Raw genomic sequence first — 15,260 nt, 5'->3', positions numbered from 1 at the left:
CCTTCACTCCCAGAGGAATCCTGGTTATCAGGCTCTGGGGATGAGAAACCACACTCTCCTTTCTTCTGACTGGCTGGCTTTCGCTTGATTTTTGGAACAGTAACCTGAAGTTTATAAACTTCTGTTATTTCCAGAGAACTGCAGTAATGCAGCACATTCTAACAGTAACAGTTAAAAGCACAATATTTAATGGAAGTTAAAATCTTTACGTATAAGCAGTTTGAAGTTAAAGTGCTGAGTTCAAGTTTGCATACTTCATATTCCTATCTAGTCATCTTCACTGCTTAGGATGAAACACAGAAGTGAAAGATTATGGACTGGGTAAACAACATTTTTATAGGGTAATAGCATTTCCCATCACTCCCAATGCTTTGAGGACCTTTATACACATAACGCACAACATATATAGGCCCCTGGATCTTGCTGCACGTGCTATCAGAACTGGAACCTACCATTGGTGTCCGATGTCGAACTTTTGTTTGGATTGTGCCATCTTTTTCAAACTGGATCATATCATTCAAGGGGTCCCATGGTCTGGTACTAGACAAAGTGAATGTTATTAATACTACAGCAGTTTAAATAAGAAATATTTCCCTGCTCAGAAACTACTTAGTATGAAGGGGTTAAAGTTCTCCCTATATAGAAGTGAGACATGGAATAAATAATCTTATCTTCCACATATAGTCCAGTCAAGAAGAGTCAAGAGAGCTAAAAACTAAACTCACCCAGGTCAAACCTTCAGCCAGCTGTTAAGAGTACAAGCTATTGTATTAACCAACAATATAATTAATGAATTTATTTTGCTAGTGATATGTATTCAAACATGGAGAAATTTGCTGCTTAATATAGTTATTATTTTAGAACTACAGGGAAATTTCAAATAATTTTAATTTTGGACTTCTTTTTTGTTGTTGTAGGGCTTTTTTCCTTTTAAAAGATGCTTAGGAAGGAGAGGTTAAGAATCAGCTACCTCAAATTTGCTTTCATCCTCAAGTGGCTAATGGTAATCAAGACTAGTTTCATGGGACACTAATGAGCTATGCACAGTTTTCTTGTTCTGATTTTTTGAAGACTGCCTTTCCAAGAAGAGTTTTGATATGAAATTTAGAAAACACACAAAAATAGCCTCAGACACCTAGGGCACTGGAGAACAAGCCCCCAAAGGCAAAGACCAACACTCCCACTGATTCCAGCCTTTTCAGGATAGAAACTGCAAGTGAACAGAAGACTGTTCTGACACACAGCTTTAGTGAAAGTAGATTAAGCATGGATTTTCTTTCATGTCCTCCTGTTTGCCTTTTAAATAGTTTGTAGCTCTTTCAGATGTTGTGAACATAGACCTGCATTTACATCTCAGCTTAAATTAAATGCCATCTAAGGTAATCGGGTTAAGAACTAGGCATTGCTTTCTTCTGTGTTTGTAAATCCAGATGCCTAAATCCATAATCCAGATACCTTAACAAATGCCACAGCTCACTGAGCGCATGTATCACAGGAAGTGTAAATAAAAGACTGCTCTCTGCAAGGAGCAGGTGGTGAGCCAGCATTATATGCTGAAAAGGAGACAGAAGCTTCTTGTGAATGCTGACAGTACAGACTGCTTGCCAGCACATAGTGAAATTTCTGTGGCACATTCTTGAACCACAAGGCCTCAAGGACACAAGAAATAATACAGATTAACAAGACAGGTCTTGAAGCTGCAGGGGATAGTCTAACATATTTGAAGTGCAGCACTTGCCCTAATGGCTTTTCACAGGGTTCAACATTATGGGCAGTCAATCCAGCTGGACTGTTCAAAACTCTTCCAACAGAAGAGGAATCAACAGCACTGGAGGGTTCAGACCAAGAGAGGGTGTTACCCAGAGCATTTAGTCTAGTTGGGGAATTTCCCTGCCACAGAATGTTTTCAGCAGTCAAAGTCTACACAAACGTAATAGGAAACCAAGGAAATTCATGGAAGATGGATTTATGGAGAGTTGCTAAATACACAGATTCCCTCCTTGGTTCCAGAAAATCTCCAATTTGCAAATTTGCTGTAGACATGAAGAGTACTCGGGATTCTTGTACATACATATACATGGTTTATGGTTTTGCCATGGGAATATACTTCCTGCATCCATGGCTTCAGAGTTACTTAACTCTTTGTATATCATCTCTGGATATTTTACTTTTACAATCCCTACAATAAAGAATCATGCTGTGGATACTGAAAAACAACCAGCAGAATGTGGGTGTTTCATGAAAACCATTACTAGTAAAGGGCTCAGCTCCAAACTGACTTTTGCAACATTGGTGACACCACAGATTGCAACCCAGCAGACAGGGAGACAGCTACATCTTTCTCTTCTGATCCAGATCATCACACAAAGAGATTCACACTCTCATATGCCCAGGGCATATTTGATGGCTGAGCAGAGCCACCTGGACCCAGCACTAACCATAGCTGCAAACCTGTTATTATTCTGAGTTATTCTTATATCTAACAAATTAAATAGAACAATTCAACTAAGCACAGATTCCTCTGATTTTCAGACAGCACATTTTCCAATTTCCAGCTGGTATACCCATATGCACCATATTTTCCACTTTGGTAAAATCTGTGTAGCTGCTCTGATCAGTCTGGGGTGGGGGAAGGGAGCACAATGCATTGCAAAGTGCCATGCCCAAGATAACCTAGAACATAGCATAGATTTGTTGCTATACATAAGCAAGCAAAATCTCTTAGTTCCTTTGCTCCTGAAACCACAGAAAGAGGCTCCACAACATTACCAAGCACTTAACAAACAGTTTTTGTTATGAGCACTTCAGGACTTACTCAGCATATTTGTAGTGCCATTCTCCTGTGACTGAATCCTGATCGAACAGCTTGCACGTCCACTCTTCACCCTTAAGTTTCCTCTCTTTGGCACTCTTTCTTTGAGCTTCTTCCAGAACATATTTCTCTTGAGTAGCTTCTGTTTGGTCTTTATTATTTATTGCTCTTGTTACTTGTTGCCAAAGCCTGACAAATGAACAATATGCAGTTACAATCTGGTTGACAGAAATAATTGCAAACAGTTTCCTTAATTATAGGCTAAGTAAATGGACTGCCCTCTAAACAGAGTATTACCATTTGTAATATGTACTTCATCTACGTTTCAATCATGACTTTCCATGATTGTAAGACTTGTTAATAAATGATCTCATTTAACAGAGTTACTTCCTTGCTTTGCAGGCAGTATTATCAAACATGGGCAAGAAATGATAATTTGAACACGATTTGGAGAAGATGATGAGTTTTTTTCTGTCAAAATAAATACATGGTTCTAAAGTGAACTTACTTCTCTGACTCAAAGTCATCTTGCTCTTCAAACTTCACTGTGTATCTAGGTAACCTACGCTGCTTGATATCAGATGTTGGGTTCCAGAATGTCTCTGAAACATCTGTCTTCTTATCACTAATAGTAACTTCACTGTCCTGTAACAGATATAACTCAGTTACCTTAATTGCAGTTATCTCAAAGAGTGCCAAAATAACACAAAAGGGAGGAATAAGTTTGGTTTTTTTTAAATAAGAATTTATTTTCTTTTGAATGCATGCAGTAAAGAATAATTAGGTATGCTAACTTTAAACCTCTATTTCTGCACTCTGTGCTGGGTTCAAACTTGGAACAGAGATGCAGTGGAACCATTATCATGTCCAAAAGCCAGCGATGACATGTCATCTCTCCAGAACTGAATCAAGTTAAAATATTTCATGCTGGTGCTATAACAATTCTTCATAGTACTAACACATATACCAAAAACATTTAACAAGCTGAAGTGTATTTGCTTCATGAACTACTCATATGTGCACAACTTTTCCACCTTTTAACAGCTGCAAATAGCACTATGCTGATTCTATAATTTCTTGAGAACTATAAAGACAGTTTCTATAAAAGCAGTAACTTCTTTTTAAACTTGAGTCTTTTCTGTAACTAAGTGCCACTTTCACCCGTCTCAACTGTCAGCCAGAATTTTGAATACCACTACTTACCCAGTGACCCTCCAAAATAGCCAGAACTTCTTTGCCAAGTTTAATTTTCCCTGATATTTGGTTAACACTGTCATTGTTACCCAAAAAAGGCTGGAAAGAAAAAGGGTTTCATGTTTAATTTAGTAACATATTATTTTTCCTTCTATGTTTAGTGTTAAGAAGAAAAAAATGAATGTATGAAATGCAATGTAAACAGCCTTGATGGCTTTTAGTATTATGTTTTCTACCTAATTAATCCCCAAAAGAAGTGTAAAACCACAAGAAGTATTTTTTCAACGTTGAGTTTTCTTAAAAGATTTGCTGACCAAAAGTATTGCCTAAGAAATGTGGAAAGAAAACAGAAATAATGCAGAAAACAGTGACAAAATGACATCCCAGAGGACACAGTCGTCTGTTACACTGATTTCACCACTTTGCCAAGGACCATTTGTTACTAGAGAATAACCCTCACAGAAGCAACAACAACAACAATTGCTAGGGATTTTTTTTTTTTTTGCCTTTTGATAGTCTGCACATATATCCTGTGGACTGACAAGGCAAAATATCGGTTAACAGCCTCCTAACTTTTACATTTCCCACTGATTCCAGCTGAATAGTTTCCTTCTGAGTGCACACTTGACAACTATTTGTTCAGCTTTAAATCAGGTTCTGCCTCAAAGATGGCAAATATATTTTTCAGAACTGCAAGCCATCTAGAAGTAGTTTAGAAACCTTTGCTTAGCTTATGTGAGTGGAGAAATGTTCCTGCAGCACGCACAGCTGCCAAAAAATAGTCCACAAACTGTTGCTTAGCACTGGGCATTAGGCTGACAAATGTTAGCCAATTGTTAGCCCTTGAATCATCTTTATTCAAGGTGTCATGAGCAACTTAAATTTACCCAGGATAGAAGAAGGGAAACCTGGGTCTGAGTTCTTCTCTAAGAGCTCTCCAGGACTTAAAAAGGACTCTGAATATTTTTAAAGAATTAAAAATCACCAAGGTATATTAACAACAATACAGAAAACATCTGAAATACTGATCAGACTGCTAAACACTTCCCCTATTCCTCCACTTTCCTAGACACACACTGGTGGAGATGAGACAGATCATTGCTTTTTCCCTATTAGAGCCATTCTTTAAAGTCATACAACTAGCAATATGTTTGCATCTCCTATCACCAAAGATGAAAACAGCACTGTAAATTTCAGTCAAAACCTCTGGGCCCAGAAGAATATATTAAGAAAAGATATGACAACATAATTCCTCTAATTAAAAAATCCCAACCAAATCACAGTTTGCTAGATACACATAGCTGGATACGTAGCAGTTAAAACAAAAATTTCTCCATTTCCAAAAAGACAATTCCATATTAAATCAGACCATATCTAAGGAGTAGCCTATTGATTTTTTTTTTAAAGTACCATTCTACTAAGTCTCCTTCTTGCGCCCTCTCACAGCATTTACTAACCTTGAGTTTGAATTCAATTGTTGCACTGTAGCCAGTTTTCTCACAGGTGATGTTGACTGTTCCTCCAAGCTCTAAGGTCATTGTGCCATAAAGAATTCCTGCAAGATAAAGAAAAGAAGCCACTGAAACCAATGTTTATAACTGAACAAGAAAAAAAATAATTATTTGGGTACAACTCCTAGAGTAAACATGTTTGTGCCAGAGGAAAAATTGTCTTTTCAGATGACCTTTCCTAATGATAATCATGATCCTTCTGCCAAATAAGATAATGCAAACATAAACAAAAAGATCTAAGCAAATTACAGATAATAAACAGTTTATTAAGACATATCCTTGGCAGTGTACCCTGCTGTCTCTAGCAAGGGTGGTGTCTCCAACTGGAGATGATTGGAGGAGGGAAGCTTCCAAGATTAAGACAAGAAAATTATCTATGACAAAGAGAGCAAAGAAAAACTTCACTCAAACAGATGCAGAATATCCAGTCAGGCCACAGGTGAAGACAGTCAAAGACAACCAATAGAAGACAACACTGATCATCTCCCTAAAGACTTCTGAAAGGACAAGGCTGACAATGCTGAATATACTTTCATTCCCAGGATTACCATCTTTGCCCTTGCAATCCAGTGTTTGACTCACTGAATGTATCACACATACAGTGGATGCATGTGCACATGTGCTTTTTTCAACATGCACATTCTCCCTCTCTATCAGCTTTATTAGTCACACTAGTCCTCCTTCCTGCTTGACTTGAAGGTATGTATATATGTTATGTGCTTTCACTCTTAAGTATTATTTTTGTCACCGAAGTCATAAAAAAAAATTCAACACTATTAAAAACATTAAAGAACAATAGAAAGAGAGAAGGCTATTAAACACATCAAATTACCTAATTCTGCTAATTGATTTTCATACATCTGAAATGAAAAAATATATATTTGTTGACCCTATAGTCACACTTCTGAATGGGAATACTAGAATATATGGGTGGACAATCCTGAACAAGTAACAGCTTAAAAATGAGCAATTCTGCAATGTATTTAGTACTACTACTGACCTTCCAGAAAGCTTTACAAATTACTGACTGGTTTCCTATAGTGAAACTAAAGACAAATGTTCATGATTTATACTCAAATCACACCATACAGTGCAGATACTATACTACCTTTTATATTTACAAGAGAAAAATATTGGAAAAGCTCAAAACTTTTTTAAGAAAAAGGCAACTCAAACAGTAAATTCCTATCACATAGTGACATATAGCTATATATATTCTCTTGCTATTTATGAAAAAAATATTTTCCTCTTCCAAAAAATTAAACATGGCTTAAACAACAGATGTATCTTTCTCCTGATAAAGTATGTGGAAGCCTAGAGCCACCAATGTTGCCAGTGTTCAGAACACTCAGATGAGAAGCTTGAATCCAACACAGTACATTATTTAGAATAACAAACTTCTGTTCTCTTAAGTTTACCATCTAGAGCATAAAACCTCCCAGTACCTTTACAATGAGCATATGGCATCGTCATTACATAATCTTCTCCCCTATTTAGAAATGTTAGCCGTCCTTCTCCGTCTAGTATGGCAGATAATGAATTCCCTGAAATTCAAAGACAGAACATCACATTTCTCACCCTGCAAGACAACAGTGAACATTTCCTAATAAATGATTAATAAAATTAAGAACATCAGTATATTTAGCACTACAATCTATCCTGTCTAGTGAAGCCACACTAATTGACAGTGTGTCCAATTAAAAATGAATATACTCCGAAAATAGAAATTAAAATTCCAAAGACCAGTAGCAAAAACTCTGTAAGGAAAGGAGAATACAATGAACAAACCACCGACTCTTCTACCAGCCTTCTTTCATGCACAAAACACAGCTCATGTGCACCAATTTCACATTCCTCAACAAAAGCACAACCAAACCAACCCCATTACTTACCATAGAATTTTGATTTGGCCAGAATGCTACCACTAAGGCAAAAACCATCCTTGCGGTTGCTAACATAGAAGGCAGATATTGGAGGATGATGTGATACCTGTTGGAAAAAACGCCACATATTTGAAAGGAAAAAAAAAGGGAAAAAAAAAGAAAAACAAGAACATGCAAATACAGTATAATGACAGAATGCAAAATTCAGGCTGCAGCTATTAGAATATAGTCAATATATGTGAAACATGACTGTAATCTTTAAAGATGAAGCAAACACCTACTGAATTTCAAGAGTTCAGAAAATAAGCACCTGACATTTTCTGTCTCCAGGAAGGCACACTTTGAGACAGCTGTAAAAACACTACACTCACCAGGAGAGCTTTTAGGATACATTTCACTACATTTTCTCAAACTACCATGTCATTTAGTTAGCACAAAAATACAACACATTTATTTCTCCTCAAAATATTTGTTCCAGTTATTGCAGCTACCTGTTCTGCAATATAAAAAGTCTTGCTATTTGTCCTTGGATGAATCCACATGCAGCGGAAAGTCTCTCCAAGTATAGGATTGTACGGCTTTTTTAGTCCCTAAACAGAAATAGAATAGAGAGTAACCATACTATGCACGTACACAAATCTCAAAGTATTTTATCAGTCCCTCATTGAAGACAAGGCACACACACACAAAAATACAATCATAATATATATGCTAAAGTACATGGTACTTGATTTCATCATTGGAATATTATGTTCAGTTACTCTGCTCTTCATTCTAAGGAAGAATTCTCATACATTTAGTATATCCACAAATCTATTCCAGGCTGCATGTAAGGGCACACAGAAAACAAGACTTGGTTTTTTGTTTTGTTTTGTAGTATTCTTATAGACATTGTGACTGAAGTTAGGTATTAAGCACTTTCTTTCAATACTGTTTCCCATCAACATGACTATAAAGAGTATTTATTTCAAAGCTAAATGAAGTAGTGGAAACATTAATCCTCCAACTGCAGAATGTTATCATTGAAGAATGATAAATAGAGAACTGGCTCAATGTTATCAGAAAACATTTAGTTCAGCTTCTACTCCAAGGGACAAAAGCAATTGAACATAATCTATTTTAAGCATGGCTAGGGACCAAAACGTTCCATGATATTTTTGTTTAAGTAATGAAAACAATCTTGCTTTTAAAAAAATGTGTAACAACGTAATTTAAAAAGAAAAACTTATGCCTAGACATCCCTAAGCCCTCAAACTAGACACAGTGACTAAATGCAAAATAATATGTGAAAGTCCACCTTTGGCTTTTTGTAGAATCCTGACAAATACCACTTCACTACTTTTTTCATGCGATTGTAAGCATTCTCTTCAAGAGCAGCTCTAGGAAACAGACAGAACACACAGATCAAATATCAATATTGTCTCAGTTATAACACACTATCAATTGTTGTGATGTATCTTGAATCTGAGCTGACTAAAGCAACAGGTTTGTGATTTCCAGTATGGTAAAATGTTCAGCCTGATCGCACCAAATTCAAATGTTTCAAATAATTGTCTGAAAATGGAAATAAAACAAAATCAGATATACTATTTCCATATTTGAGTCTGTTTTTTGGAACATTAATTCTGTTCCACTCGAGTTCTTCCATTTATAAGATACCACTTTAGAGAACTGGCCTACTCACATAAAGAGCTCTGAGTTGAATAGTATTTCAATTTATTAACTACATGTGAGCAGGCAACTATAAATCTGGACAGAACTTAACACCATATTAAAAAGTTTAAGTGGTACTGGTTTACCATTTTAAATATGCTTCTGAGAGGAAAAAAAATTAAACTACGTTTGAGAATCTTCTAACCATTCTTCAGAAGCTAAACCAGCAATGTCCGCAAGACGATTGCTATTACTGAGAGGGGACAGACCTTAAGATGTACCATAGGAGCTCTTAGGCAGTTAGCTTTCAGAAAATAAGGATATCTGATGACTGATACTCTCTTAGACAAACACTCGAAGAGTCTGATGGTTAAGTAGACCAGATGAAACATTTCAGTAACTACTGCTACCCTATTTTAATATTCAATTTTAATACTCCACTTTTAATGTAAATAATGAAAATAATGAAAACCAGAGAGAGGATTGACTCACTCAGACAGAAAGTCTGCATGGTAGTAGTAATCAGACAGCTTGTCCAGGAAAGAGCGAGGTTCCAAGATAAATGTAGGCAGTACAACCTTGGACAAGTCCATTCCTGGCCGGACTTGCTTCAGTAGTGTCCAGATCAAACTTTTGTTTTCTTCTGACACTACTTCTGTCTGAGCAGCCTCCCCTGCCTAGGATGAACAAAAAAACTGCTTACAGAAAGGAGGAAGAAAATGATCCTCCAGAAGACAGGTCAACAGATTCTAAGGTTGCAGTGAGAATGGAAAATGGATGCTCAAAATGAGCCAGAGATGCTGAAGCAACCACAGAAAAAGATCAAGTTTCTATAAATACAAATAAGATACATCTTTAATGAAGTATGATAAATATACGATTCAGCATCAATCATAGAACCATGATTAATAACAACTGCATTTGTTTTCATCAGCCCTAAACCAGAAAAATTTGAGGTAGAATGTTGTTCAGAAATCCTCCCTTAGTCCTTTCCTAGGCATTAGTATATTACCCTGTTATCACATGCAGGACTTAGGTACCAAGGGGCTGTTCATTCTACTAGCTTTTCCCAGCCCTGAAAGCTGACACATTTATGGCTTGACCAGTCAGCAGTACCAGTCATTTTCCATAAAAAAACCAACACGTGACTTCAGGGTAAGTGAACAAAACCAGCAGACAAACACACGCCAATATTCTCTTTTTCAGTCCAAGAAAAGGGGAGATATTCTTCCTTACAGTTTCTGAAACCAAAAGCAATGGTTGTAGGAAAAGCAAGAAAAAAAACACCTCTTTCAGAACAGTTCTGAAATGCAGTTAAGAATTTACTGCCAACTTAAACTCCCCATAGCTGCGTAACTTCTCTCTTGTGGTAGAAGTTGTCAGTTTGAACCCTGCCTTTAACTTAGAGAAAAAAAACAGGACAAATAGATTTAACAAAAGGATAGGTAGACATGGTCAAATTCTCCTGTAGGTGGCCCTTTCAAATAGCACCTTCTGTCTGAGCAATATTCCAGGTAATTTCATTCTCCTTGTTAAAATCCCATACATAAGCACAAGAGCGGCAAAGCAGAGCAGAACAGAGATGAACAGCACCTTTTCCACCCATTATTGCTGAAAATACGAAAGCCAATCCTGCAAGTCAGCTTTCAAGGGTAGTCTGACCCCTAAAATCTCAGCTTTGTGTTTGAAGACGCTGCTTGCAGACTACATACATCAACAGCACTTTTACCTCCCCAAGTTCTTCATGACTCTGTTCTAAGTAAGTAGTTTCCTTAATATCAATTGGTTCTGGATCGACGTAAGAATCATCCTGTCGCTCTGATGTGTCACTGTCGCTTTCTTCGCTCTTCCCCAATCCGTCATTATCGGATTCCTCATGGTCATGGTCATTTTCCTTATCTGATTTGTCAGAGTACATATCTTGATCTTTAAAGTGCTGCCTTTCAATTTCACTGTCATTTAACCTATTAAAAGTAAAAGTCTAAATGAATCTTCAACTTCGCATAATATTTCATCATTTCCAAACCAGGATCTTAATAAAATATACATTAAAATTGCCACTATCAAGCTTTATCTGGCAGCAAAGTCAAGCTATCTTTGCTGGAAACATACAGGATGTATTCTTCTCACTGAACTGTCAAACACACCAAGTTTAGAAGGGACCTACAAGTCTTCTATTCCTATTGCCTGGCCAACAGATAAAGCATGTTATTAAGGGCATTGTTCAAATGACTCTTAAAACACTGACATGCTTGGGGTAGCAGCTGCCTCTCTAGGAAGCCTGTTCCAGTGTCTGACCATCCTTTCAGTAAAGAAATGCTCCCTAACATTCAGTCCTAACTTCTCCTGATGCAGTTCTGAACTATTCCCATACTCCTTATCCCTGGATATCAGAGAGAAGGGATCAGCACCTCCCTTTCCAGTTCCCCTCCTCAGGAAGCTGTAAGAGAATCAGGTTGTCCCTCAGCCTCCTTTTCTTGAAATTAGACAAACTGAAAGTTCTCAGTTGCTCCTCACAGGACTTGCCTTCCAGCCCTTTCACCAGCTTTGTCACCCTCTTCAGGACATATTCATACTCCTCTTCAATTTTGGGGCCCGGAACTGCACACAGTACTCAAGGTGAGACCACATGAACACTGAATACAGTGGGATAATCACCTCTTTTGACTGCCAGGTTTTCTGTGTTCGGTGCACCTCGGGATGGGGTTTGTCCTCTTGGCTGCCAGGGCACACTGCTGATTAATGTTGAACCTGCTATCAGCCAGCATCCCAGACCTCTTTCTGCAGGGCTGCTCTCCAGCCACTCCTCTCTCAATTTATACTTGTACCTGGCATTACTCTGCCCTAGCTACAGAATCCAACATTTGGGCTTATTAAACTTCGTGCCATTGATGACTGCCCAATGCTCCAATCTATCTAGATCCCCCTCTTCAAGGTCTCTTGACCCTTGAGGGAGTCAGCAGTATCTCCCAGTTTGGTATACTTAGCAAACTTGCTAATGGTGCATTCAACTCCTGCACCCAGATTACTGATAAAAAACAGCGAACACAACAGGCCCTAAGATTGAGCCCTGGGGGACACTGCTGGTAACTGGTCTCCCACCAGCTGTAGCCACGTTCACTACATCCCTTCGAGTCCTGCCATTCACCCAGTTCTTCACCCAGCACATCGTGACCCTGCTCATCTCATGGCTGGATAACTTGTCCAGAAGGATCCTGTGAGGGACAGTATAAAAAGTTTTACTAAAATTCATAAGAAGTATATGCTTTCTCTTCATCCAGAAGGATATCAAATTAGCTAAACACAACTTTCGCCATGCTGACTGTGTCTGATGATTACATTATTCTTTAAATGTCTTTCAATAGCACACAGTATGATCTCCCTTTTTCCAGGTACTAGGGTTAGACTCAGAGGGGTCTTCCCTTAGGTCCTTCCTGTAAATCTGGATACTGTTGGGTAGTTTTCCGTCAGTGGGGCCCTCCTCAGACTCCCAAGACCTTTGGTAGATGACTGAAAGGTATCTGCCATAACATCCCCACAAGCTCCTCCATTACTCAGGGATGAATCCCATCAGACCCCATGGACTCACAAGCACTCGACTGATACACCACTGGTCTCCTACAACTTTACTGTCCATCAATAAAAAGTAATTGGTCCTGCACTCATGGGCCTCTGATTCAAGAGGATCAGGCAGCCCAAGGTCTACTGGTATTATTAATTACTGCGGTAAAAAAAGAAAAAGGCACTGAATGTCTCTGCATTTTCTTCATCCCCAGTTTTCAGGTGACCATGTTCAAAAATGTTTTCCTCCAACCTCCTCTTGCTATTAAGCTACTTAGAACAGCTCTTGCTGGGTTAAAGCTAATATTGCTTTCACCTTTGTTTTCCCTTTCCTGCCAACCCCATTGAAACTAGACCAGTCAGTATTGTCACTCAAGATAGTTAAGCACACTGAATACTCTTAGAATATGCTATATCAAAGGAGCTACTTAATTAAACCATTAGTCTTAATTAGACTAAACAGCTGTAGCTAATTGCTGTGATTGTTATCTGGGCCAGCTGCTGATATTCAACTCCTATTCAAGAGTATAGATCTCCAGCTGAATTGTAGACAGCAGTTATATTGTTTCCATGAGATAATGGAAGGAAAAAAAACTAGGTGAGCCAAGCTTGGTCATTTGGATACAGCATTGAATTGTTGCTGAGGCAACAATTTGCCTTTTCTGTGCTTTTCTCAGACCACCTATGCCAGAAAGAAATGCATTTCTCCCAGTCCAGGTCTTCTGCTTCAAATACAGGAGTATACTCTTAACAGCAGTATAAAATTTCTGCCCTCCCAGAAAAGACAAACGGACAGCTAGGTGGGAGGTGGGAGGGATTATTTGAAATAAATATTTGAAATAAATTTACATCCACCTTAGAGTATATTGAACTGATAGAAGATTACTAAGAGAAACTGTGCTTAGCACAAGCTTCAAAATCAATTATTTCAAAGGACTAAATCTTTCATATTTTGTAATGCACTTTGGTAGCACAACTGAAGTGTCTAAAACACCATTCACCACACTTGTTTAATAATGTGTTTCCACAAAAGCCTATGCTCACAAAAACTTGGCTGCAAGTATTTACTGAAATAAGTAGGGAGTTACTGAGGGGTGCTCAGGCATTAGATACCAGGAGATACCAGACAACTTGACCTTCATTCACTTCATTTAACCATAGAGTTACTGAATCATTATTCATCCATGGTGAAGCTATTTATAAATATAAAGACAGGGTTATTTACTTCTTGAACTAAAGAACAGCAACTTATGTTCACATCTACCAACTTTTGCCACACGTACTAAACTTATGATTTTCTGGTGAAGCTAACATGAGACATCAGCTTAAAGCTTTAGGGTTTTTTGTCTTGAACAGTTTGAGTACTTAAACTTAGTGACATGATAACTCAATTTCAAGTTCCTTAGGCTAAACTCCTCTTGATCCACTTGGCTTGAAAAAAGATTTTTTTTTTTTTTTTCATGTGCATACAGTATAAAACACAGTGCAAATAAGGCGTATAAAGAGAATTCAGGAGCAAAAAGAACTGCAGCCTTAGTCTTCCTGGGGAGAAATTATCACTACAGGGTTATGCCAAAAGGACAATCAGACGTAGTAATTAATCCACTTACGGTAAGTTTTCTCCGCTGTGCGTGTTGTTAGCACGAAGCAGACCATAGAAAGAGACGTGAGTACTGTCTGCTGAAGAGTTCAAATCGTGTTCTTTACCTTCCCTAATCATTGTACGTTTAAGCAGACTTGAACATTTCAGTGCCAGCTCCAAAGCATCCATCCAACACCTGCCTAAAGATAAGTTTAGTATTACACTAAAAGGTAAGGATTTAACAGAACTGTACAACTTCCATTTCCTAATTTCACAATCCTTAGGGACTGCTTACATTGCCTTTGAAGACACTTCAGAGTTGTTCCATGTGACATGCATTGGATTTTATAATCTGGTGTGGACATAAAAACAACTTAGCTACCCAGCTCTGGGAAAAGGGATGCTTCAGGGCAGGACAAGCAAGGTAAATCATGATTCTGTTAGAGCATATTCCAGCATTTCTTCCTTAATACAAGTCCAGTTCCACCCAAGCCCTGTCTGTCAAATACCTCCAAAGTTGACTCCAGCCCTGCTCTAGTTCTGCAGATTACGTAACTGCATCAGTTGGCAAAATTTGTTCAAGTAATACAATAACAATGTGAAAAAAGAGCTGCAGTGACAGCATATAAATGCCATTTCAATATAAAAAACGGAGATATTCTAATTTTCTTTGCCAAAAAGTAAGTAAATAAATTTGTGTATTCTTTGTACTTCTTCATTTCCATGTATCTAATCCATTTTCTGACAGAGATGATAGAAAGAGTCCCATTTTTAAAGTCTGCAGGGTTTATGCTTAATTAACCAGTAGATGAAAAGCAGCTGCCAGAAAGACTACACAACAGTCTTAAATTTTGTTTCCACACTGTAACCTTAGAAGATATTTGCACTGATACTGACCACCGCCTTCCCCAGGAAGGATGTTACAAAACTCTATTTTGAGGGAATTTTTACTACTAGAACTCTATGCAACTGCTGCACTTCATAACACACAAATGCTTTCATAAGAATATGTCCACACTAGCACTTCAGAAGAGCACTAGCTTAATATTTACACACACATTAAT

General features: G+C 37.8%; 1 protein-coding gene across 1 annotated transcript in view; it reads right to left on the bottom strand.

Annotated features, from left to right (window-relative positions):
* Positions 1-15,260, bottom strand: part of OSBPL8 (oxysterol binding protein-like 8) — a 55,371-nt gene that overhangs the window by 1,059 nt on the left and 39,052 nt on the right. Inside the window, exons 9-21 of the mRNA XM_009075206.1 lie at positions 14,225-14,396; positions 10,783-11,017; positions 9,546-9,730; positions 8,698-8,779; positions 7,892-7,990; positions 7,410-7,506; positions 6,963-7,061; positions 5,464-5,561; positions 4,016-4,105; positions 3,321-3,457; positions 2,816-3,001; positions 453-540; positions 4-104 (exon numbers count right to left, since the gene is read on the bottom strand). Of these exons, the coding sequence (XP_009073454.1) occupies positions 4-104; positions 453-540; positions 2,816-3,001; positions 3,321-3,457; positions 4,016-4,105; positions 5,464-5,561; positions 6,963-7,061; positions 7,410-7,506; positions 7,892-7,990; positions 8,698-8,779; positions 9,546-9,730; positions 10,783-11,017; positions 14,225-14,396 (1,669 nt within the window). The remainder of the gene's footprint in view (positions 1-3; positions 105-452; positions 541-2,815; positions 3,002-3,320; positions 3,458-4,015; positions 4,106-5,463; positions 5,562-6,962; positions 7,062-7,409; positions 7,507-7,891; positions 7,991-8,697; positions 8,780-9,545; positions 9,731-10,782; positions 11,018-14,224; positions 14,397-15,260) is intronic.

The sequence above is a fragment of the Acanthisitta chloris genome, unplaced genomic scaffold, assembly GCF_000695815.1.
Source record: "Acanthisitta chloris isolate BGI_N310 unplaced genomic scaffold, ASM69581v1 scaffold3545, whole genome shotgun sequence".
NCBI lineage: Eukaryota > Metazoa > Chordata > Aves > Passeriformes > Acanthisittidae > Acanthisitta > Acanthisitta chloris.
Note: the sequence above shows the minus strand (reverse complement) of the source record. Positions and strands in the feature narration are given on the sequence as shown.